The sequence below is a fragment of the Archocentrus centrarchus genome, chromosome 24 (assembly GCF_007364275.1).
Source record: "Archocentrus centrarchus isolate MPI-CPG fArcCen1 chromosome 24, fArcCen1, whole genome shotgun sequence".
Lineage (NCBI taxonomy): Eukaryota > Metazoa > Chordata > Actinopteri > Cichliformes > Cichlidae > Archocentrus > Archocentrus centrarchus.
Window position 1 is genome coordinate 18,490,924 of NC_044369.1, and position 27,312 is coordinate 18,518,235.

At 39.3% G+C, this 27,312-nt stretch overlaps 1 protein-coding gene across 1 annotated transcript in view; it reads right to left on the minus strand.

The window, feature by feature from the left end:
- The window catches only part of nbas (NBAS subunit of NRZ tethering complex), a 213,334-nt gene that overhangs the window by 28,886 nt on the left and 157,136 nt on the right, over window positions 1-27,312 (minus strand). Inside the window, exon 49 of the mRNA XM_030720998.1 lies at window positions 24,816-24,999. Within this exon, the coding sequence (XP_030576858.1) occupies window positions 24,816-24,999 (184 nt within the window). The remainder of the gene's footprint in view (window positions 1-24,815; window positions 25,000-27,312) is intronic.

Genomic DNA, 27,312 nt, shown 5'->3' on the forward strand with positions numbered 1-27,312 from the left:
ATTTGTTTATGCACAGCTGTATTAAGATCCCACCACAGCATTTCAACCAGGTTGAGGTCTGGACTTTGGGCCACTGCAACACTTTGATTCTTTTGGGGTTTTTTTTAGCCATTTTGCTGTAGATTTGCTGCTGTGCTTGGGCTAAATGTCCTGTTGCATGACCCAATTGGGGGAAAGCTTTAGCTATTGGACAGATGACCTCTAGAAAACTTTGGTATACAGAGGAGTTCACAGAGCCTGTACTGCTGAGGGGTAAAATTCCTGTTTTAAGCAAGTCAGATAAAACATTTTCCTTTCAAATCTACAGCAGTCTCCTCCTCAGTTCTTAAAAGCTTACACAGTGTTACAGTATATATGTTAGAAAGATTGACTAAAATGTCATACCTTGTAAATTTTCTTGAAGCTGAAAAAGACTGCCTGCACTAACAATAATCAGAGTTGGTTGTAGTTTGCCCGAAACAGCTTGTGTAGTCCAAAAGGGTCTCGCTTTACAGACTGAAAAACTGCAATGCAGTCTAACCCTGCTATCTGCATATATTATAAAAAGTGAGAAAAAAAGAAGAGTCCCAGTGTGTGTGTGAGAGTGAGATATAGTGAGATAGGACCACATCAATAGCAAAGCACAGAAATGTCAGAAAACACATGGGCAAAAACACATACTATTCAGAGGATAGAAATGGAGATGCAGTATAAAGTCCAGATGATGTTTACATTTCAGAAATTGAAACTATATGTATGTGAGTCTGCTTAAGAGGGTAGATAGATGAAAGTGGAGTCACCTATTCCTCCTGAGAGTCACTTGTATGAGTCTGCCTTCACTCCATTAATGGGGAGATGCACACAAAAACACAATAAGGACCACACAAACAGGCACGCAGGTGTACACACACAATCAAAAACAATCCGCTGAATGCCAAGAAACAAACTTCAATAAACTCCTGTGGAACAGTTTTCACCATATGTCACAGGCTTTCCTTAAGGTATAAGCTCTCACTAAATAAAAATTCCAGCATCAAAGAGCTCTACTGTAGTCCTTTAAATATGAATGGCTTTCAACACACTTGAAGGTAATACTGTAGATAATTTTAGAATGATTATCCCCCCAAACAATAATTCTTCAGGGGTAAACATAATAATCCCATGAAATTAGCCCAAACGGTAGTTTTAGAAATTTTAATTTTACACCACAAGTATTCATTAGATTTTATTTTATAGTTTATGGTGTGCTTTAAAATGAACTGGACAAATCTATAATAGCTTGATATTGTTTAAGAAAACAAAACTGCTTGATTCAGTATGCATAAAACTAATGCAATATTTAAAAAGGCTTATACTGTTTGAATCAACTTTAAATCCTAACAGCAAATAGTAAAAATACTAGCTTTCATTTTTCAAACATATACCCTACAACGAAAAACAAGAGAACTGTTTGCCTATAAAGCTATCAAATATTTTACTTGTACAGCATGCGATATATTGGAAACTGTACTTTTTTATTTTTAACAAATGTCAAAAATTTGTAAAAATTTGTCCAGTGAACACTCATACTAAGTTTCAGAATTACTGGTCAAATAAATAAGGAAGAAGGAGCAATGGACATTAAGCAATCCGGTCTTTAAGTCCGACGTCACTTCTGGGTCCAGATGCCCATAAATGGACAGCAATGGCAGCCCAGTCACTGTTCACTATTACATTCAGATCGGTCAAAACAACGAGTGACACAGCATTACTGAGTATTGAACACAGGATAGTTTGGACCCGGAAATGGAATTCTACGTCATCACTTAAAGACCGGATTCCATGTACAATATTTCCTGAATATTTCAAAAAATTTATTTAAAAAAAATAGTCAAAAATTTAAAATCTGTCTGGAACATTCTGTAGACCTTTGCCTAATGAAAAGAGTTGGAATAAGGGAGGAGTAGGGTAAAGGTAAAAAATGTATAGCATTTCTCAAAAAAATAAAAAAAGTAATCAAAAAAATGAATTAATTAAAGTCAAAAATCCAAAAGTCTAAAGTCAAAAATATAAATGACCGAGAGAGAGGAGTAGCAAATTTAGCAAAAGTGGATGGATGACGGACGGCTTGGTATCAGATCAGTTCTGCTGACAGTCATCTTTGACAACAGCAGACCTAAAATTAAAACAAAAACATTTGCCATTATTGCCTCTATTATTGCAAATCACAGCACCAATGTGAGAAGAATTTTAGAAGTTAAAGCTTTGATTTATGTGTCTTTAACTTAATTTACAGTGAAATCTCTTTGATCGTCATGTCAGCTTTGACATGTCAACTATATAATGTATTTCAAACAACAGCCTACAAAAAAAATTTCAAAGGTGCTCAAAGAATAAAAGGTAAGCAAAGGACTGTCAACAAAAGTATCCTTCCTTTAACTGACAAGCCTGCCTTCTGTCTATTTTATTCAGGATTGTCAACATTCACCATAAAAGCAGTGTATAATGCAACATAGACATGCAAGGGCACGGAGAAGGTTTAGGGGTAATTACTAAGTGCCTGAAAGGTACTGCATAACATTTATTACAGTTTGTAAACATACCACTTGAACATGAAGCTATGAAGCTATGTTAGAGTATAGTTGGTGTCAAGGCTTGAAGAACTGCCTCTCCTCTTGTTATGACCTGGAGTCATAACTGGCAATGCATTATCTGTACCTGAGTTTGACAGTGTGTTTCCTCCCTCCCTGCCTGCCTGGGTGGTGCTGGTGATTGGACTAGAGACTGATGGTTCATACTTTAAATTGCCACCTGCCTATGTCAGCTTTATGCACTCTCCTTTTTTGTAGAACATAATCTAAATATCTTCAAAAAGTCCTGCAAGCTGCAGAGGTGAGGTATCCTCACTGGCATTCCTTTTTTGGTTTATGTCAAAGAGACAGGTAAGTATTTATTTTGCACTATGTTAGTTAACTGTTCATATTTTACATTTTAATAACTGTTATGAATATAATGTTCTCCAAAAAGCCCATAAGCAAAATTCTTTATCCTACAAAATCAGTATTTAATAATAATATCCTTATACATAGATTTAACCTCATTAAATGTTTTTGGTATTTGCTCAACTTCTGACACCATCCCAGTGGAATTTTCAAATTTAAATCCAGAGAAAGCCATATTATTATACAGAACATTATAAGAACATATCCCAAAATCAGGCTTTGTTTAGCTTGAGCATATGTGTATGTTTGGTATAGATTGTGTAGGTGGAAAGTCCACTGACTGCCAAGCTTCAATTAATGCTAATCACTGTAGGGAAAACAGTGGTTGGAGAGCGACACATGACCAATGCTTCATAGCAACTGTGTGCAAAGAACTTGTGGCCTTGTTGGATTTGAAAAGGCTGCTTCAAAGATGGGGGCAAAGTCTGCAACCACTTACAGCCAAGTTGCCATTTTCAAAGCAATTTTGGTGCATCAAGATGTCCAGAAAACAGCAATAAGCTGGTGTCAATCTGCTATCAGTGTGCAATTGAATGGAGTCAAGTGGGCAATTAAATGCAATTTGTTTGTGATAATACAGCAATTAACTGTAATAAATTAGCAAGTCCAGCCAGACTTCACCCAGAAACACATTTCTGATTTGAAACTAGATTTGAAACAGAAATTCCTCCATAAATTGTGATGCAGTTGCTGTAGGATGGCGATATATCTGCAAAAGATGCTCAGCAATGTTGCTTTAATATAGGAATAAAACTGGAAGGCGACCAGTTGCCAACCAGGTGAGTTGAGTACCATATTATATGGATGAATTGCCCTCATCGGTGCAGACTGACTCCAACTGATTGCAGCATGTTGGAAATCTGTCTGCTTTTATAAACTAGACAGCAATTAAACCTCCACCAATCTGTCTGGGAGTAACTGCGGTCAATCCATGATGACAGTTTGCTTCCCATCAGGCAACCTGAGCAATCATCTTGCGATTGGAAGTGGTTGCAAAAAAAGATTCAATGTTGCAATCCCATTTTTACTCTAGTGTGACTGAGCCATTACTTTATGCTTCTTCAAAGTGGTCTGTTTTTTCAAAGGAGGCCAACTACACAGTTAAGAATACCACATGCCGAAGATGTAAATCACCACCACAACAGGATTAAACCAATACCATATCTGACTGGGATGCCATTCTTGTGGGAGATATGCTGCTGATAAATGATTCAGTAACACTTAAGCCTGATCACTCCATTAAATATTCCCAGGACTCTACAGGCCCATTTTCATTTGACTTTTTGTTCTTCTAGGTCAAAACTTGAGTGCAGAGCAATCTGTCGGCATTAAGCCCTTGCTTTCTATAGAGACCTTTTGTAGCTTCATATAGACTAGGTGTTAAAGAAGGAAACTGCAATCAAAGTGTCAGTAAACATATGCAAATAAGGGGCCCGCTTCATTTTTAACAAAAATCCTCCTTCGGCATGAATACACATGATTTTAGCATCTAAGGCAGAAACCATTAAAAAACTGACCAATTTATTAAAGAACACAGTGAAACATTAAGCGGAAGTACTGTATAGATTTTATGTTACTTTTACATTATTAATTTAAATAGAAAAAACCCAAAATTGGTTAAGAATTGAATATTTGCAGTCATGTTACCTGAAATAAAAGGTCTGTATTAATGTGCTTTACCAGGGCAGATATATAAGTATATAAATAAAATGATATATCAATTGGTGCCAGACAAGTCTTCTCACACAACAAATATTCAGCATCATAGTATTTTACAAAAGTAATGCATGATAAGGATGAGAAAGTGTTCATTCAAGTGTTTAAGTATTGATTCAGTCCAGCAACCTTGTAGCAATTGTTGACTTGCTTCAGGTTTTAGGGGATGAGGGTCATAAAAGCATTCTTCACATCTGCATTTGCTTTTGATGGATCTCTGAAAATGCAAAGGCTGAAATATTCAGGGTTTTCAACAGCCGTGAACCACTTCCACTAAATTATCATCTACTTCTGTAAGCAGTCACTGCTTTTCACGTTCAGTGAAACAGAGTAAAAATGTAGTAAAAAGGCTTTTTATATAGTCACAAGAAGACTAAATGAATTACAGTCAAGATAGGAACCCATCAGAGTCATATCAGATGCAACTCTACAGTGATGACAGTGATTGATGATTAAGGCTTACACTTTCCACATGCAATATTTTTCTTAGAGTAATTAATCAAAGCATGGCTTTAAAATATCAAATCTGAGTTGTCCGTACAGTAAGTGTAGAAGACAAACAGCTCAATCACTCACAATCAGCAGGGGATGTCTGACAAATAACTCACAGACTCAACAATCAGTGCAGCTGGTCAAGCTGAGTTGAAGTTTCTTTAAAGTTTAATAATTACCATTTAAACTTTCACCATCAATAACTTTCATCAGCGGTTCATTTTAGAAAAGAGCACACAGTCGCAGCTCTGCCTCTGTCTGCCTTAACAAAACACCCTGTGGCTAGAATCTGTCAGCCTGCTATAAGCTAGCATACAACTGTGTATATATGTGCTATGTAACACAATCATGCACAGCACATATAGTATTTATTATATCATTAAATATATTAAAAATAATATATAATATTTCAGATTGGTATAAACATACTGTTAAGTGGCGCATCACAATTACTGCCATAAATACTGAGGCACAGCACTGCATAAGCTAAATGACACAAGGATAGCAGATAACATGGTCTGCTAAAAAAAAAAAAAGAATGAATATGAATGAATGTTTGTATGTCTGTTAGTCTGTTTTTTCCCCCCTTTTCTCTACAATTGTTCATACTGTAGAAACACAGCAGTGCAAATTGGTCGGCTTCTTGGATGAGGACTTGCCGCCTATGTATATATGAGGGAAAATACATTAAGTTGCACTATGAATTACCGGTAATGGAAACACAATTATGAATAATATATAAAAATTAAGAACACTACACTCCATTTCTGTTAATACATCCCTACACGGCGCACATGCCAGTCATGGTAACTCAGAGGAAAATTGAGAAATTCTGGTACTGACTGCTTCAAAATAATTCAGCGATTCAAATAGAATTGCTATGAAACATCAAAGTAATTAAAAGGACACTGATATTTCAACTTTTCAAGACAGTTACACGAGTCATTATGTCATCCCATACAAGGGAAAGCACTCACTTATACCATTAGCGCAACTTTAAATAAAAGCCCCAGTTTTCAGTGCAATTATTAGATCACACCACACATGCAGACCAAGCCCACGTCATCCTTTCATTTCTCACAAGAACTGACCCTGGGACTGAGTGACTGCTGGAAGTATATGGTTAACAAATCATCACCTGCCGGTATGACGCTGTGGTCGACAGGTTAATGATCAGTGCTACCATCACTGTCCGTCTTGGCAGCTCTCTCCCACACTCATCACATCTTATTACCGCTGCCAATCATGACGGCAAGCACTCTCAGCTCCCCCTTTCTATCAAACGAGAAGCACAAAGTGTGATAGTATTTTTAATAAATATCTTGGCATCTAATGGCGCCAATTTGCTAAAGTAAAAGACAATCACCCAACCCAATTTCTTGTTCAGGTAACTGTTTTTTGGGCGTTTTACATTAAAGAATGTCCTGATTTGTTGCTCCAATAGTGTTTAGCGTTTCTCTGGTCTGTCTCAACAGCTTTACATATACCAGGTTTTACTGTTTGTACAAAAATGGATACTTGGCCTCCTCTTCCTTACTTGTACTGTTATATTAACCAATTTTTGTGACTGTTATATTAATGTTCCCTTATTTAAATGCACAATATCCCCATAGGTTAGAGTGCACTAATTAAAGCATTAAAAATTGAGGGATAATATGGATTTAAACATTTTCAGGAGAGCTGGGTTTTAAGTCCATCTTATGGAGGCCAAATGTATGAGACTGCTTGCCTTCAAAATAAAATTCAAGCCACAGACGCCTGATTTTTTTCCTAAATTTGCACAAGCTATTACTGAAACACTGGTGAACTTTTGACCCCATCAACAAAGCTACCAGATAATCTTCTCCATGACTTGGCAATTATCTCAGTCCTTGACCTGAGAGGCTGAAACTGCGAAGAGAGAGAACACGGGATGTGGGCATGTCAGTGTATCAGACTGGGAGTGCCAGTGGAGCCATGGGATGCAGAGATCTCATTGTCTGGCCTTTACTGAGAGCGCTCTGAATGAGCTCATCAATATTCATTGACCTGCTCTGGCTAATGTCCCCGGCGACGAGCAAAATAAAGTTGCAGAGGTCGTGCACTTCACAAGAGGAGAGAGAGAGGCTGGGAAGAGCAGGGGGGGAAAAATGAGCGATGCAGAGGAAGTGAGCGGAGTTGATAAGAAGGGGCAGGTTTCGGGGAAAAAAAAAAAATGAGAACAAAGAGAAGCAAACACCAAAAGGGCAAATCCTCAAGGCCTGTAGGGGTTTTGGGAGTTTATTATGACTTGAAAGTGAGACGCATAAAACATGCAGAGGAAACATAAGTGCAGAGATAAAGACACACATGCCTGTGGAGAACAAATAAACCCTCACAAATACCCTTGTGTATGTATGACATGACAAGTTGAGTGCAATGACAAATACAGCTTTTCTAACCTTTTCCTCTATTCATTTTGCATTTTCTTGCTCTCCTTGTAGTCTAGTGTAGACCCACATTGCATAACATGGCACCTGAGTATACATAATGGTACACAACTCAAGAGAGGAAGAAGAGTAAGATGAGAGATGAGGGAGCTCAGAAGACAAAACACAGAAGAGGAGTGGCTCGAAAGCAAGAGTAGATCAGTGTTAGAGAGAACAAGATCGTCGCTTGAAACCATCTCAACACAGCAGCACACATTAATATGAACATGTTAATATATTAAATCCAGTGTTAGAACTCCTCATTCTCCTTAATCATGCATGCATACATACAGTGGGTGAAAAAAATGATTTGATCCCCTGCTGAATTTGAAAGTTTGCTCACTTGCAAAGAGATGAACAGTCTCTAAATTTTATGGTAGTTTCATTTTAATGGAGAGATAGAATATCAAACAAAAATCCAGAAAGCATGCATTACATAAAAGTTATAAAATAATATGCATGTCACTGGGTGAAATAAGTATTTGATGCCCAAGCAAAACACAATTTAGTACTTGGTGGGAAAACAGTTGGCAAGCATAGCGCAGGTGTCTTGGCTACCGCTTGGCAACTCAAAGCTTCAGCTCCCTCCACAGATTTTTCCAAAGGACTGAGATCTGGAGACTGGCTAGGCCACTCCATGACCTTAATGTGCTTCTCCTTTAGCCACTCCTTTGTTATTGTCATGCTGGAAAACCCATCCACAACCCATCTTCAGTGTTCTGGTTGAGGGAAGAAGGTTTTTAAGTCAATTAAGTCAAGATTTCATGGTACATGGAGCATCCATTGGCCCCTCAAAGCAGTGACGTTGTCCTGCACCCTTAGCAGAAAAACAACTCCAAAGCATAATGTTTCCACCTCCATGCGTGACTGTGGAGATGGTGTTACATAGCAATCCTTTTTGTCCAAACACGGCAGGCCGAGTGTTTGCCAAAGAGCTCAATTTTGGTTTCATCTGACCACAGCACTTTCTTCCAAGCCTTTTCTGAATCATTCAGATGTTCACTGGCAAACGTAAGATGAGCCTGTACATGTGCTTTCTTGAGCAGGGGGACCTTGCATGTGTTACAAGATTTCAATCCATCATGGCGTAGTCTGTTACCAATGGTGGTCACTGTGGTCCCAACTGCCTTCAGATCATTAACAAGTTCCACCTGTGTAGTGTTGGGCTAATTCACCACCAGGCAAGATCTTGCATGGAGCTCCAGACTGAGGGCGACTGATGTTCATTTTATATTTCTTCCATTTCCGAATAATCGCACCAACAGTTGTCACCTTCTTACCAAGCTTCTTGCTGATGGTCTTGTAGCCAATTCCAGCATTGTGCAGATCTAGAATCTTGTCCCCGACATCCTTTGACAGCTCTTTGGTCTTGCTCATGTTGGTGGAGAGGTTGGAATGGAAGAAACTGATTCTGTAGATGGGTGTGCTTTATACACATAACGGGTTGAAATCAGGAGTATCTGTAATTGACTGACTGATTGTAATCTGTGTGTCACGTGGACACACAGCCAGTCTGTGCGAGCCAAAATTCTGGTTGGGTTGTAGGGGATCAAATACTTATTTTGCTCAATGAACTACCATAAAAATTAGAGACTGGTAATTTTTTTTTAAGTAAGCAAACTAACAAATTCAGCAGGGGATCAAATAATTATTTCCTCCACTGCAGGTTGATGAATATTTGAGGCACGAAGAAGATAACTTAAGATAAGAATTAGTTAACTTATTTAAATTAAAATTTTAGTTTAAACATAAATTCAAATGTAGGTGAGGGAGGCTTGGATTCAAACATTCACTCACATGTAAGGTAAGACTGAATCTTTAAGTACCAGCTGCAGGAGTGTGTTTACCTGGCGCTACAAAGCAGCAAAGAACTTGCCAAAAAAGATAACAGTGCAAGAGTCCCTTCCCCTTCATCTTAGATTTCACTGCTTCTCTCCTTCTTTCTCATCTGACACTGTGCTGCCCACTCCTATAACTTCAACTATCCTCAGGCTCTTTTCTTCTTATTTTTCCTCTTGTCTGTCTCCCTCTACACATCCCTTCTTTTCTTGTTTATTTTATTGCGATGCCTCCTCTCTGGTGTTTTTTTTTTTTTTTTTTTAACTGAATCATCAGTGATCCCACCAAGATGACAAAGCGTTGTGCTCTTCTCTCCTGGCTCCAAGTTAAAAACAGAGCATAAATAAAGTTTTCAAAAAAAAGAAGCAAGGGGGATAGATAAAAGCTGCCAGAACAAGTGGAATTATAGCTGAGGTTTTGCCATCACGACAATGACCTCTGATCTGTTGCATTAGACTGCGGCTATAAGATAGCTTTCTCAACCCCATCACATTTATTATTTATCTACTTGGAAAGAGACTCTGCTCGCTCTTTGTTCTTGTAAAACCCTCTCCCCACAGTCCAGGCTCATTCAGTTTCATCAGACAAATCTTTCCCAGCTTCCCTGTCCGGCTTCTCGTCTCCACATGCTCCTCACCTCAGCAAAACGCTGTCATTAAAAAATAAGTGAATAAAAAAATTATTTTTGCACATAAATTCCTTGTTGTGCCTGGTACCAATCAACAACACCATTGTTCTGTCAACCAGAAACAATCCCACTTGTGTTTCTGTTTGTATTCCTGTCACATCAAACAAAGACTGTAGTTCCAACAAAATAGTATGCCATCCTTCAATGTACTTCATGTCAAGCACAGGCTTATCTTAGCACTTGGGTGTTGCATACTTCAAACGGTTGCCTTAATATTTAAATATACGGCAGATGGAGTGGGGTGTTTTACAATATGGTAGGAGAGGAGATGCACTTAGGCGTGAGCAAACATATATGCTCACACATGTATTGAAAAATCCATGCACACTTGTAAAAACACAAATACACAAAATTCTTAAGACCTTTTCAAATACTCGTGTCTGTCATGTTCATATATGCACGCAAGGAGCCCAAAGACAGAGCTATAATTTTCTATAATTTTCTGCTTAATTGATGCATACAAAATGGAATTTCTCTCAGCAAAACAAAAACAAAGACAAACTGATAAGGAGACAATGGGAAACAGACATCAGGAGTGTGTTTAGATAGGACCGGCCAACGAGATAGGCCATGCAAGAAAAAGGATAGAGCTCGAAGAAGAAATAATTGGATACTGCAGAAAGTGACTACACAGAATAAAATGTGTTTTTATGATTGACAGGAGTAATTAAATACATGGGGAATGTGTTTTTCTGACTAACTCATAATTTAAACCTTATCAAATATAAATGAAAAATAATCAATGAATTCCAAGGGGGAAAAGGACATGACATTTTGAAATGTGAAATGAAAAAAAAAAAGAAAAGAAGAGGAAGACCCGCCTTTAGGGAAAGTCATAAATGGGCTGGGTCAGGTTTAATGTGTGAGGTCTGGAGGGGTTGTATCTACAGAGAAGCTTATAGAGAGCAACAGCAGAACCCATTCCGCTCAGCTCAGTTCATCCATATTACATAGACGACACACTGCTTGGTCCAAATAGCACTGCACCAAAACAGTGATTCATGGCAAATGATCCATGACATTGACGGGGACGTGCAGCGTGAATCTGCGATCGCTGCTTATTCGTGCATGCCAACATGTATGTTTCACATTTATAGTGAAAAGATACATGAAGGCTTTGATGCAGAGAGCCAGCTCACCTTCTTTCACTGCACTTGAGTGTGTGCTTGTGTGTGTTTGTGTGTGTGTAAGCCGGCTGTGGCCATTATTGCTAGCACTATCATGGGATTTGGCATACTAATTAACATCCTCACAATACAAGATCAAGGCAGTAGCAGAGATGGCATTATGTCAACAAGCACGTAGTGTGCACCTATGCAGAATAGGAATGCGCACACACACACTTACACACATATTTGGTTTATGATGTTTCCTGATTGTCTTTGAAATGTCATAAAGAAATAACCTTAAGTACACTGTTGTTAGTGACAAAAAGGCCAAAATGCACAATATACACAAAGGCACGTCACACAGGCAAAACAGACCCTCAGATCTTGACAGTGTTGACATTTGAATGCCCTGCTGTTACGACTAATCATTCAAAATTAAGTCACAAAATCTATTCCTGGCTTCACCTCTTACACCCTCCATGCCTTTCCTCCTGTATCAACCCACCCCCACCCCCCACCTAAATGTCAGCATTACAATTGAGCACATTAATATCTTCCTTTTTAAATGTCTTCTGACTAAGTAGTGTGTTGGGATGCTAAGGAAGATCTGTTGGGATGCTAAGTGGAATGCTGTTCTCTTTTTCTGCTTCAGTATCATCTGAATCTTTTCCCTCCTTTCTCTCTCCATATATTGTATCCATCACTATCCCTCTCCCCTCTCTCCTCTCCTTCTAATGTATCATCTCTGGGTCTTTATGAGGCAGCACCTGTGAATCATGTGCTGGCCTTTCCACTGACACAGCCCAACCTGACCCAGCCTGGACACCACCAAGCAAAACAGCATCCATCATAATAGCAAATGTCTGCTTCTATCATGAGTCGGCACACTGGAATGCACGGGTGCCTGTCTGGCTGTATAACATAAAAATGACAGAGCATCCAGCTGAAGATGTACAGGCAGATTTTTTTTTTTTTTAATCAATACTGCATTCTTTAAATAAAGTTAGGAAATGAGATATAAAGTACTGTAAAAACAAAGTCTTGAGTCACCTGTCAATGCTTTACATTTTGCTTCCAAGAAGCCAGTATTTCTTGTAATTTTTAAAGTGGTCTTGGGGAATAGTTCTGAAGGTCTTTCAAAGTTTCTCTTTGGACATTGGCTGCTTTCTCACTCGTTTTCAGTCCAGTTCTTGTACCTGACCATTTTCAGAGGAATGTTTGTTTATGTCTGTTAATCCCTTAATGCTAACCTGAATCACTAAAGCATAAAAAGGGTACCAAACTCAAGGGATAGACCAGTATGTCTACACATAAGTCAACTTAGCAAAAAAACAATTTTAAATTGTATCTTTAGGCTTGAAATTTTTGGTTAAAATTCTCATCAATGTATAGAGATGAGGTCAAAAGAGGGTTCAACAGTGAGTGTCACCAAAAAAAATTGATGGAATTATTAATGCAGAAAAGTATCATCTGAAAAGGGTCTGATTAGCAACAGCTTCATTTTTCAGCATGACAATGATCCCAAACACACTGCCAATGCAGTGTGGATAGAAAAAACACACAACTGAACACTATCAGTCATGGATTGACCTCCCCAGAACCCAAACCTCAACATTATTGAATCAGTGTGGGATCAGAAAGCAGAACAAAAGGCAGCCAACAACCAATGAAGAGCTTTGAATGTCTTTCAAGAAGCCTGGAGACTACTTAAAGAAATGACAGGAAAGCTTGAGAGTTCAGACTCTGTTGAAGAATAAAGGTAGTGTGATTCTGCAGTTACTTTATAGCAGGATTTCTAATCAATGAGCAATCACTGCATTAAATTCCTGGTATTTTGATTCAGCCTTGGTGCTCTTACAGTGTTGTTTTCAGCCACAGTAGGAAGGATTTCTTTAATTTAATTAAAAAAAAAAAAAAACCCTCTCCAACAGCAAACAGCAGACAGACAAAATTGATGACTAGCTGGCTCATAAACAGTGGAACATTCAGATGCTGAAAAGCCAAAAATATCACCCGGATGTTAGACACAAAAAAGCTAAAGAATGGAAGGATATATAAAACATCTAATGGTTCCACATGAATGCTAATGCTGCTCTAGATCTCTATATCTAGTGGATGTGAAAATATATGTTAAGCAGTTCACAATCTCAGCTTTAAATGGAGTGTTTTTCTATATAGCCCGTTTCATCTATTCTGTGGTGGCTTGAAGATCTGTAATTGCAGGCTTAAATGGATAGTCCTTTTTTCTCTTTTTTACATTAGGTGATTTAAATTCATACTTGGTGATACTGAAGTGTAGGTGCATTAGTTCAAGCTGTGTGCCCTGAGGTTTAAGATTTGAAAGCTTGCTAGCAGCTTATCAGATGACAATGAATAATCGGAAACACTTAGAGACATGCAATATAGGAAGGACTGCAGGAAGCTTTTCATGTTTCTTAATTCTAATAATATAAGTCTGATATAAGTCTCCAGCTTTTTATGCGCCTACATTGCAGAGACTACATACATTTAAAATGATCAAATTCCCATTTTGGGGGGGAAAACAGTAGCATGCATCACAGAAGGACTTTAACATTAGCTTTGTAAATAACAATCTGGTCTAAAAACAGAGAAATCGACTAACAGTAAAAGCTTGTGATTCTTTAAGCCTAACATTTTTTTTTTTTAAACCTCTAACAAAAAGACAAGAGCAACCAAAGTGGGATCTGAACTGTTATGGTTTATTTTATTTTTGACCACTGACTGGCATGTATTAGTAATGTAGGTACAAAGATAGTTTTAGACACCATCATCAGATGCAGTTTGCCAAAGAAAGCCTCTGACTAAGGTTAGTGGCTCCTTGCACACTTAAAGACATAAAGAAACTAGTTACATGTAATGTTATATCATACTGACAGGGAATAGAAAGAGAGAGCATATTTCTCCCATATTGCCAAGCCAAGCCAAGCCAAGCCAATTTTATTTATAAAGCACTTTAAAAACAGCAAGCGCTGACCAAAGTGCTGAACAAAGAAAACAGGACACAACAATACACAAGAAAAGTGCAGATAAAACGGTAACACCCGAGATAAAAGCAACAATAAAATACATAGTTTATCATAACTCAAATAATAAAATAATATAAAATAACTAGATAAAAATAAATAAGTACACAAAAACTAAAATCAACATCTCAATCCTGGTCAAAAGCCAGACTAAATAAGTGGGTCTTAAGAAAAGATGGTGATCAAACAAGAAGCCTGTCTAATAATCTAATGGCTGTCTAATGGCAGCTAGTTCGACAGTTTAGGGGCTGCCACAGCAAAGGCTCTGTCCCCCCCTAAGCCTCCTCTTAGTCCTCGGCACATCCAAAGGCAGTTTGTTAGCTGATCTGAAGAAGAGTGTAGGTGCAGTAACTCAGAGAGGTACGATGGAGCAAGGGCATTTAAAGGCTTAAAAACAAATGAAAGAATTTAAAAATTAACTCTAAAATAAACAGGTAACCAGTGCAATGAAGATAAAACAGGAGTAATGTGCTCCCTCTTACATAATCCTGTCAAAAGCCGTGTGGTGGCATTCTGGACCAGCTGAAGACGAGTCAGGGAGGACTGGTTAATGCCAATATACGAAGAGTTACAGTAATCCAGCCGGGTTGTAACAAAGGCATGGATCACAGCTTCAAAATGATCTTTCGACAAGATATTTTTAAACTTGGTGAGCTGTCTCAGGTGAAAGAAAATGGATTTCACCACAGCAGTAATCTGACACTTCAACTTAAGATTTTCATCCATCTTTACACCCAAAATTGTAACCGTGGGCTTCACATACTGGGATGTGAAGCCCAGTGACGCCGGGACCAAAAATGATCACCTCTGTCTTATTTCCATTAAAATTCAGGAAATGCAAAGTCATCCAAGCTTTGATTTCATCAAGACACTTTTTTAGGATCTGTATGGAGTTTGCATCGCTATGTTTTAGGGGCATATAAATCTGGGTATCATCGGCATAGCAGTGGAAAGCAATTTTATGCTTTCTGAGAATAGAACCAAGGAACAGCAAATATAGAGAAAACATCAACGGCCCATGTATCGAACCCTGGGGTACCCCACACAACACAGCAGCACAGGATGATTTAAAATTATTTAAGCTGACAGTAAATGTTCTCTGGGTCAAGTATGATCTAAACCACTCCAGTGCCGTGCCCTGAATACCTACACATCGCTCTAGATGAGATATTAAAACACTATGGTCCACCATATCAAACACAGCTGTTAGATCTAAAAGAAGTAAAATCACATACAGATGCAGCCACCGAAAATTTCCGGCCGATCCGTGACGCGACCTTGGCCGGTCCTTGGCCGATTCGTGGCCGAACCTCGGCCTAAACGCGATCCCCCGCTAATGACGTAGGAATTCCGGCCACTGGTGGGAACGCCCCTAAGCAGCATTTGGGGAAAATGGTGGTAATGTCTTGTTTATCCACCAGGAGGAGCAGTAATAGTGGAAGCGCATTCATTTACAGCCCGCTGTATACTGTACCAAGGATCCTCACATCATTGAACTGTAATTGTAAGCGGAACTGTCCATTAAAAACAATAGAAAGATGAGATTAAAGCGGTCATTATAGTGGAGCAGTGAGTATTGTCTGGAGGGACGGGCTGGACTTGAAGTTCAGCCCGGGACCTCGGACAGGCTGTGAGCGCTGCACCGCCAGCGAAACTGGGTAAAAAAATAATTAAAATAATTCTGATCACCAGCCGGTTTGGCCTGGCAATGACCTGGGAAGCCTAATCCTCTCATCAGTGTCACATTGTTCTTCCAAGTCTTCACAATGTTAAGCTTTTTGTTTGTTTATATTTTCCCTTTTATTTTATAATCAAAACTGCGACCAAAATGACTCCTTCTCAAACTAATAATACCGGCAGTCGTTATTGTATGCTGAGCTAGGGTTAGGGTTAGTAATTGCATAATAAGTGGATTATTATTTACTTCTTTGACTCTCCTCCACCTGCTTCATCAAACCTCAGCAGTAACATATATGAAGGCAGCAGCTGACACAGTAACAGTGAGCGCAGCGCACTGTGCAGTCTAAACTCTGCTCTGATTAATTATATGAATGTACAGCGAGTCAATCAGGATTGTGAAACGTCAGCTGCAGAGCCTCCATCATCAGATCAATGCCCGGTTCATTTTCCATTTTATAAACAATACTTTAGAGGTTTTCGTGAAGTCACACTGTGACAGTGACGTGCATTAGTGTGTGTGTGTCATCAGTGGCTATAAAAGGCCTTTTCTTAAAGGATAAAGTGGTGTTTGAGCCACAGTTATGGCGGAGTGGCGGCTCCTTGAAATGGGACGCAGCCTTCCTGCAGCAGACAGCTAGCAGCAGGAACCGGACGCGCCAGGTTAGCCTAAGAAGCTACTGAGGCATCCATGACAACCACCATAGAAACAGCCTTTTAAGACCGTTTTAAAAACATCCTCAGAGTTCAAACGAACAAAAATATATGATTTGAAACAGTTACAGCTGCAGAGCTGTGGCGGCTTCTTTAAACGTTGTTTACATAGATGATCATGAATGATACGATGTAGCTAGCAGTGTAGCTAGCAGTGAATGAAGTGACATCATTGTGTGCGCATTTCACAGCTGTCTGTCTCAGTCTGTTGTTGATATTACTCCAATTAACATGTGTTTACTTTCTCTGGACCATCTCAGGTCCACCGTTACAATTTCAGCCTACAAAATGATTCCAATATGAACACACACTCTAACATACGTGCACTTTATGAAGTCCAATCCTTAAAATAAATATTATGTTTGTAAACATTCATGTCTCTGAAATAAGTACAGATGTTCATGTTTGTCATTACAATTTTATTTGTTTAGAGAATTGTGAACTTCACATTGTGTATCTAATCAGAGTCTCAGCAACCTTCAGTCAGAGACTGAGACTGGATCACAGCTTTAACCTCTGCAGAGTCACAGACAGACACAAACCTTCCAAATCACACACAAGCAGCCCAGTCTCATCATTTTTGGATGCCTCTACTGTACACTACACTGTGATCAATATACTAAAAATTATAAATGAAAAGATAACATTCACATAAAGCTGTTTGAAAGTAAAATTTATAGGTACTTTCCAATAATATTTTTAAGGATCTCTGTCAGAGACCAGACAGAGCCATGACTCTCAAGAACCAGAGACTGAAATATGGAAAAAAAAAAAATCCCTATGAGAAATAAATGTGTAACAGTAAATATTTTGTCCAGTGGAAGATAATCGTTTTGAAACAAAAGCTTGGGATATCATCAAACCAGAAAAATAGAACTCATTTTTTTCTTTAATAACACACCTTAGCATGTAGTAATGTGACACATTTCCAAACAACAATACATAGATTTTGTTCAATGTTTTGATTGTGGCAGTGAAAACACATGTTGCTGTGTGAGTGTGACTGGCAGCCTGTGCACTGAGACCATGAAGCCCACTTCTCTGAAGCAGCTTCTTCTTCTTCTTGGCATCAAAACAGAGGTGGGAGAAATCTACCAAAAGGAGAAAGAACATCTGAGGTGAAACCAGTCAGGACAAATGATTAAATAATATATAGTAGTTCAATACAGCCTCTCAGGTAGCTTTGTGTTGATTTCAGCTCACTGCTCCTGTCTGTGGACCCGTGGTTTTTATGTTTGTAACCACTTAACTTCCATTCATCTATTTAACTCAGGGAGGAGAAATGTCAGGTTGGTGCAGCTGGTGAGTTTAGGAGGGAGGTGCGTTTGGTACTCTGTTGTCATTATCTGAAAGATTTGGTTCACGCTGTGGCTGGGCTGTATCTGGGGTTACGTTGGACCTGTCACACTTAGCAAGTTTCCCAGGTTGGTGTTTATGGTTTAGAACTTCTAGCTCTGGAGCAGCATCTGTGGCTGTGTAGGGTCCCGTTGGTTTTTGCTGTTTCTCCAGATCTGCGTTGGAAATTAGGTTATTGATCTCAGTGCATTCCTAAACAGGCTGAACAAGGTTATATATCGTCACCCTCCTAAAAAAATGGTCAAAGACATTTTTTAAATTTTATTTTTGTCCAAATTAAATTTTCAACATTCAGTTCAGTTTTTTGTGTTTTCTGAAAAGCCTGAAAAAAATAAAGGGAGGGTGACGACATGTTTCATGGCTAAATAACATAACTGCCGCAGTCTGATGGTGTCAGCAAGATCTGAAGCAGTGGGTGACGAGGAAGAGGAGGAATACAACAATTTGAAGAGATCCCTCAGTCTACAGTCAGCACAAAGGCTACATTAGTGGCTGTTTGAGTTTCCTTCCATCTGCTGTGAACCTGAAGCACGGAGAACACAAAACATCTCTTCCAAATCTGGGATCTCAATTACAAATTTGTTCTTATTAAAGGTGAAATATGTGTTGTGACCTGGCTTTTTATACACCTGGCGACCCTGGGTCATCATTGGTAACCCATCCCCACCCCCACACCCATCCCACACACATTCCGATCTACTGGCCCCGTGTACATAACAAAAGGTGGCCTAATGAGATGTAAACTGCCATTTGGAGGCGCTTGGTAGAAAAAGGAGTAGTGTGAAAATGCTGGTAGTTCTTGTGGTCCAAGTTGTTCACCCACTCTACTCTAAGTCTCAGAGTGGGCTTGGTTTGTGGCCTGAACTTGAGTTCAAGCTTCTCCAAACTCCACTGGTGTTGCTCTGCTGTAGCTGGTCCTCCATCTTCTTTCTGTAGGTGTTTTTTCCATCCCTGATTTTCCTTCTGAGATCCTTCTGCACAGCTCTCAGCTCCTCCTTATTTCCTGATCTAAAGGCTCTCTTCTTCTCCTTCAGGAGAGCCTTTGTTTCAGAGCCACAGTTATGTACAACAAGTAATACTCAAGTGAATGTTAAACATGTATTAAAAGAAAAATGATTCAGCTCAGCTCACAAGAAACTGCTGGATACTATTCTGGAAATGCCTAATGAATACAAGGCCACTGTGAGCAATGACAAACCTTTAAACATGATAATCAAAAAGTACACATTAAGTATCATTGCTCACCTTTATTTATGAGAATGTCACTTCTCAAAATGATTGCATGCTGTCAGCTCTCATGGGTGAAGTTTGGCTTTGAGGGTTGGAGAAGAAGCTTTCCAGCACCTTTGGATTTCCAATTCAGTTCTGAAAGAGTAAAGACACAAACTACAATGATGTATGAAGCGGAAATGTTTGATTGTTGCTGCAGCACAAAACAGGTTTATAAACTGGTAGCTGATATAGCCTGAAGTATTAAAGATGAACCTCCTCTTCCACAAAAAAAAAAAAAAAAGATTTAGTGCTTCTAATTGCTGTTCTCAAATCTGCTCCCTCCACTGATAAACAACAACAATGTAAAACATATTAATGAATCAGTAACAAAATTATGGTGTTGAAAGTAAGTAGCCTGATGCTTCTAGATTAGTGACTCCAAAGCAGGCTGAGTCAAAACCTGAGATGGAGACTGGGTTTGTTTAAAGCTGAGGACAGTGAATCAGTCCCTGCTCACTGACAGGATTCCCAGAGTCTGGAAGCTTCTCCATGATGGGAATGTAATACACTGCAAGTTTCAGCTCATTCTCAGGTGCTGGCAGGTTTCATGGATCCTCAGGTTTGTCACAGAGGATTAAAGGCAGCCAGACTTTCAGTTTTATGTGTATAGCGCCAAATCACAACAGTCACCTCAAGGCTCTTTCCACAGAAGAGCTGAAGGCTCTGCATCCCATTCTACTCTTAAGTATCATAGGAACCACAAGTAAGCCAGCAGTCTGAAGTATAAACAGACTGCTCTTTGTTTAAATAGTGAATATAAGAAATTTGCTAATATAAGGTTTGTTTACAGTGAATATAAAGAAATCACGGGAACCTCCCCAGCAGTCTAGGCCTATAGCAGCATAACTAAGAGAGGCTTCAGGGTCACTTGATCCAGCAACTGTGTTCAGACCAGTATCATTTTATTTTACATTGTGATAACCCTGGGTCAGTTCAGTGCAGATTAAATGAAGCACTGTACTCGCAGATATTGAATATGGATGCACTGAAGCTCATCAGGATATTTATTTGGAATCTGTGGCTGAAAATAATCATTTTACTTAACTAGTAAGTCCAGAAGCTCATATTTCTGTCATAACATTGTTTAATAGTGAACGCTTTCCTACGATATCCGCTAACATTTGCACAAAAGACGGCAAAACCCGCAATAATCTCTACAAATGCATCTCAGAGTTGGGATATCAGCGCTCTCTTACACCACATTAATCTAATTTCAAGTGCTTATTGAACTCACTGCCTTAATAATATCACTATATAAACGCTGTCCATTGAAATCCTCTTACCTGAACACTGCAGCATCCGCCGGAAGTCAGCGAGCATGGCTTCTGTAGTCCTTCGTCTGTAGTCCTTCTTTGTCAGTGATCCTCCGTTAGAACGATAACTATCTTCTCGACTGACTACGAGGTGCAGACGGCCCTTGCTGGCCCATATCTACAGGCCTGAAAACCGCTAATGAAGTCAGTAATTACCTGATAACATCCGAAGCGGGTGAACTAATGCAATTAGCTGGACAGCAACGGGAATACGCGTGACCATGGTTACGGCCGATGGGGGTGATGGGTACTGTAGTTCATTTATTTATTCATCGTTGGTTCATGGATTTAACACAGAGGAAAAACGGCTTCAGACCACGGAACTCAAAGAAAAAATTGGACACCGAATATAGCACTAACCATAAACACGTAAATATAAATTTAGACCTAAAAAGCCCCACAAATGTCATCGTTACAACCATAAGCAGCACCCCACATTAAATGAAACAAGGAGAAATTCATGTCAAAAGGAAAAGTGGCGCTTAAGGATCGCAATGTAGTCACCTGCATCTGTAGCCAGGAAAATGTCATTAAAAACCCATAGCAAGGCAGACTCTGTACTATGGAGAAGCTTAAACGCAGACTGAAAGACCTCAAGGACATTATTTTCATCCAAAAAGGCTTTCACTTGGCAATAAATGACCTTTTCCAGAATTTTAGAAAGAAAAGGGAGCCTAGAAATAGGCCTAAAATTAGACAATACAGTGGGATCCAATCCAATCAAAAAGGTGTGGCTGAGGAGGTACAGGTAGAGCCTACTAATCAGAAGGCTTGTGGTTCGATCCCTGGTTGCTCCAGCCAATATCCTTGGGCAAGATACTGAACCCAGAGTTGCTCCCATGTGTTCATCAGTGTGTGAATGTGTGTGCAAATGTAGAAGAAAGAGCTTGTATAAATGTGTGTGAATGAAGACATAAAGTGCTTTGAGTGCTCGAGTAGAAAAGTGCTATATAAAAACCAGTCCATTTGTCATTTACATACAGTACATACTGGACAAGCTCTGGCCTATTAGGTAAATTTAGAATAGTGACTCCAGATTTACAGTTTAGAACATAATCCGCTTTGAACATGACAAATAAAAAATGTAATTTATGTTCTTGTAAACAATTAGCTACTAGTTAGCCAGTTTGACTGAATTAAACAAAATCCACCTTCTGGTACCTTCTAAAGCTCACTAATTAGCATATAATATCTCATTTGTTTAATCTGTTTTGTTTTGTTGTTTGTTAATTTTACCTTCAGGCATTTTTACCTTCTGGCTAACTGTATTCTCTGATGCAGAAACGCCATCCCAAATGCCTGGAAGGTATCTACAACCAAAGGGGTCGCATTGTGAGCTAGTATTAATGAATGAAATTAAGTTTCTTACTGCTTGTCCCTTCCAGCAAAAGGTCAGCAGTCAGTTTGACAGAACAGATGAACTCCAACACAATTATAATGTGTCACACCAGACCAATAATAACCTTTCGTTATCATGTTTCATTATCATTTTTCCCATGACTTTACCGTCTTTCTTTCAAAAACCTCAATAACATACATTGCAATGCTGCTGCAATCAAATTGTGTGCGTGTGTACAATGGTGTGGGGTCTACCACAGCAGGCGAGACCCCAGGTGCAGGCTGTGCAGAGATGCCCCTGAGACAATCTAGCATATAACAGCAGGGTGCAAGATGCTAGCAGGCAGGGTATACATGGAACACCATAACCAAGTGGCTGCCACAGTATACAAGAACATCTGTGCCAAGTAGATCCTGTGGGACTTCCAGATACAGACAGACAAAAACTGGTGATGGCTAACAACCTGGACGTAGTAGTCCTGGACCAGCAGAGGAAGAAAGCCGTAGTGATAGATGTAGCAATACCAAGTGACAGTAACATCACAAAGAAGGAACACAAGAAGCTTGAGAAATACCAAGGGAGAGAAGAGCTAGAGAGAATGTGGAAGGTGAAGGCAACAGTGGTGTGTCTATGTGTGTGTGTGTGTGTGTGTGTATCTCAAAGCATTAATTTTTCTGCAAGAAAACTGTTAGTCAAATCATGCCTTAATGTCAGTGTGTGTGTGTTACTGTGCTTTGATCATTAAAAACAGCAGTGCCATCCAGATGTCTTTGTAAGAGCAGCAAACACACAGCAGCAGAAAAGGAAGCATTACAGAAACATCCTAATGGTTTCAGTTTAATTCAAACTGTGGCTTGAGAGCATGGTTGTCATGGACATCACAATAGACAACCCTTTTGCAATTTATGTGAGTAATATGGGCGTATGACATAGGAGGACTGAGTATATAAAAGTATGTACAATGAATGTACTGTTTTATGCAAATGTGTAGTATGTGGGACCTGGTCAAGAAGGAGTTGCACTGATTAATTAAGGAACCAGGGAGCAGAAGGGGAACAATACCAACTTGTTTCTTTCCTCCCTCCTCCTCTGTCATCTCAGTCAGAATCGGATTTTTTTTTTCCTAAGCGAACACCACTTCTCTCCTTCGCCTCTTCTTTTTCTCCCTTTCGGGCTGTAAGCCACTATGATAAGGTCAGAATGGGGCACAACAAAGTCTCCAGCATGGCCTCGGGGCACTTTCCTGCTGTCAGTGCCAGCTCTGCTTATGGGTGGTACCGGCCTAGCCAGCATGATTAATGTGCAACTGCGTCCAGTCAAGCAGCTGACAAAATGAAAAGTTGCTACAATTATTAAGGCAAAATGTAATAAATAAAAAAGTGTGTGTTGTTGTGCATGTGTTTGGATTAGTTTGTCAGTGCAGATGTGAACACAAAAAACATTTTCAACAGACAAAAATCTTGCCCGCTCAAAGTTAAAACAAGAACCCTACTCTCACACTTAAAGGCCTTTTGGTTGCCTTAGGGAGAGACAAGAGAAAGTGGCACTTCATCTGAAATGAGCCTGGTTCTTACAGCACGACTTCTTTTACAAGATTAATTAACAGATCCCTTGGATGTACGCTCTGTTAAGAGTGTACATGTGTGTGCCTGTGTGTGTGTATTTCATCAGAACCTGTCAAATGTTAGGAGTTCACCTAATTAGTTAAAGAGTCCAGGCCCACACACCTGTCTACCTGCGCTGACAATGGCCCAAGGCTGCCTGCATACATTTACACACTAATTATCCAGCTTGGGCCATTAATTAGTCAGTCAAATAACTTAGTGACTAGCCAGTCAGCTGTCTGCTATTCCAGGGAAGGAAAAGGGCAGAGGCACAGCCATGCACACAAGCATACATATGTTACACACTATTGTAAATATGCACAGGATACATAAAAATTAGAAATGCTTGCAGATATTTATGTGGTTACTTTACATTTCCATAAATGAACAGATTTATCTCCCTTAGTATGATTTTTAAAACGTGATCACAGGAACTTTCACTTATGAAAAACCTGCTATGTGCTACAGTAATGCTGCAAACTCATTTTTATCTCTAATCACATCAAAAACCCACTTCCACACATTCAAAGCTAAGCGGATTCCACTGCTCATTCAGTAATATGTGTTCAGGTTGTCAGGAACTGAAAGACCCTTTTTTTTTTTTTTTTTTTTTTGCACTGAAATCCTTCGTCTTATTTTAAATGTGACATCCTGTTTCCAAAAAAAAGTTATGTAAAATGATTTGCAAAATGCAGAATGTTGTCTGGCATTGTTTTGTTAATAAGCAAGAAAATGCCAGAAAAGCTGACAATTATGTTTTCTGGATGGCAGCATATGTTGCTCCAAAATCTGTATATGCAGCTGTACAAGTACACCCACATGACATCACAGATACTGGCTTCTGAACTGTGTGCTGATGGCAAGCTGGATGATCCCTCTAGTCTTTAGCATGGAGCCTGTGGAATTTTTCAAATTTGCCTCAGTCCTTCATGAATGAGAAAAGGCCCAAATATTTTATTTATGTTTTCTTTTTGCTTGTTATTTTTAATGGTCATGTCCATTCAATACTGGTTTTTGACAGTGCTATTAAAACGAGCACACTAGTTTTTGTGATTATTTTAAAATACATTAAAAAAAAAACATGTCTCCACACTAGTGATTTTGTTCCAGTTGTCTTTCCACTTCCCCTTTAATCCTTTTTCTTTTCAAAATGTATGGCCATGGATGGCAGAAAAAAAGCACGTTTCTTAACCTGAGGGTTAAATCATCATAGCCTCACACACGTGAGTGCATCAGTGCTGTTACCTCTCTGTCCCTAAGAACAGCCTGAGTCCTGTAAAGCAGCAGAAGACGAACGTCACTGTCTCCGAGGCTGAAGTTACTCTCCAGAATTTGCAGCACATCGATGCGAGGCCGCACAGGCAGAGACGCATCACCACAGAATGGACGCAGCCAAGCCAGGAGGTCATCTGAAGTCACTGTACTGTCACTGCAAGAGGGGGTTGAGAAGGCTGTTGACAGCAGGCAAAGTGAGGTACAGATAAAGAGACAGAGATTGAGAGACAGGGTGTAGAGTTCACACTAAGATGTCTAAATGTTATCAAGCAGGGGGTGACGCTCTCACTGCAGAATCGTATCACTTCTTGATCCTGTTAAAAAGCACAGTGGTGTTTTTGTGTAGCTCATTTAATTACAAAACCTGAATAAGTAATGGCTAATTTCATAGTGCAGTCTTCACATGCTTTATCCAAAGCACACTTTCTGCTGAAAGTAAATTATATTCATAGTACTCATTTAGTGCATCTTTAGGGACTTGCCAAATTTGCGTAGCTATTAGCTTAGCTCTCAGCTGACTCACTAAAACATGGCTGCTTCACCTGTCCCTCCCACGCTTTCATGTTCAATGTCAAATGTTAAGCTACTCCTGGCCACATTTACTTATGATATTTGTAACAAATGTAGCCTGATTGTAACTTTGGAGGCCAGGCTCAGTGAACAGGAGACCCGGCTCCGCACCCTGGAAAATCCTGTAGCTAGCCAGGTCCCTGTAGTCGGTGCGGACCAAGGTTGCTTAGGCGCTGTTAGCTCTACTCCAGCAGATCCCGAGCACCCCAGAAATCAGGCCAGATGGGTGAATGTGAGGAGGAAGCCTAGTCCTACACAGAAGCCCCTGGTACACCAACATCCTGTTCATGTTTCAAATAGTTTTTTCCCACTCAGCAACACACCCGTTGAGGAACAAACTCTGGTTATTGGCGACTCTGTTTAGAGAAACGTGAAGCTAGCGGCACCAGCAACCATAGTCTAATGCAGGGGTGTCCAAACTTGAAGTTACTTTTTTTACATTTCGCCTTCCCCTCTAATTAAGAGGGTTAAGCGAAATGTCAAAAAAGTAGGTAGGTATCGCTCTTCCTGTCAGTAAATGATTTAATAACTGATCAACACACTGATTTGTTCTGCTTTACAGAGACCTGATCAAATAATGACGGATGTTAAAAGAATCAACCCCTGAGTGATACTAATTGTCAGAATCCTTGAAGTACAGGTTGAGGAGGAGGATTGGCAGCAATCTTCCACTCCAGTTTATTAATCAACCAAAGGCCCAGACAGAGTTTTAATTCATTTGAAAGCCTGACTCTTAGCCTTGGAAAACTCAAAAAAATCGGTTTTATTTGTTGCGGTCTATCACCCACGTGCCCCTTAAAGAGTTTCTATGTGATTTGTCAGACTTTTTTTTAATCTGATTTAGCAATTAATTCAGATAAAATAATTGTAGGGAGTGATTTTAACATCCATGTAGATGCTGAAAACGAGAGCCCAAACACTACATTTAATCTATTATTAGATTCAATTGGCTTCTTTCAAAGTGTAAATGAGCAGACTCACCACTTTTATTACATTACAGATCTTGTTCTGAAGTATGGCACAGACACTGAATATTTAACAGTATTCCCTAAAAACCTTCTTTCATCTGATCATTTCTTAGTAACATTTACAATAATGGATTACACAGCAGTGGGGAATAAATTTCATTACTGTAGATGTCTTTCTGAAAGTTCTGTAATTAAGATTAAGGATATAATTATTACTACACTGTTAACTTCAATGCCACAAAGCAGAGCAGCAAACTAAACTCCACTCCCACAGAGGTCGATTATCTTGCCAGTAGTTTTACATCCTCACTGTGTACTCTGCATACTGTGGCTTCTCTGAAAAAGAAAGCCTCAGATTAGAAGTGCTGACTCTGTGGTATGACTTACAAACACACAACTTAAAGCAGATAACCTGTCAACTCCCTAATTTAGAAGATCTTTTCTTATCATGGAAAAAGAGAAAAAAAAAAGAAAAAAAAGAAAAAAGCCCTCCATAAAGCTAGGACATCTTACTATTCATCACTGATTGAAGAACAACCTCGGGTTTCTTTTCAGCACTGCTGCTGTTCATTTGATGGATATTTTGCAATTAAGATAATACTCTAAAGACCAACCAATAATGATACCATTCAATTCAGTTTTATTTATATAGCACAAAAACAGTCACCTCAAAGTGCTTTATATTGTAAGGTGAAGACCCTACAATAATAGAAAGAAAACCCCAACAATCAGACGAACCCCTATGAGCAAGCACTTGGTGACAGTGAAAAGGAAGAACTCCCTTTTAATTGGAAACCTCCGGCAGAACTAGGCTAAGGGAGGGGCAGTCATCTGCCTTGACTGGTTAGGGATGAGGAAAAGACACACTGTAGACTAATTTTGACTGCAAAGAAATGGCCTACAGTAGATCAGTGGTGTCAAACAAATGT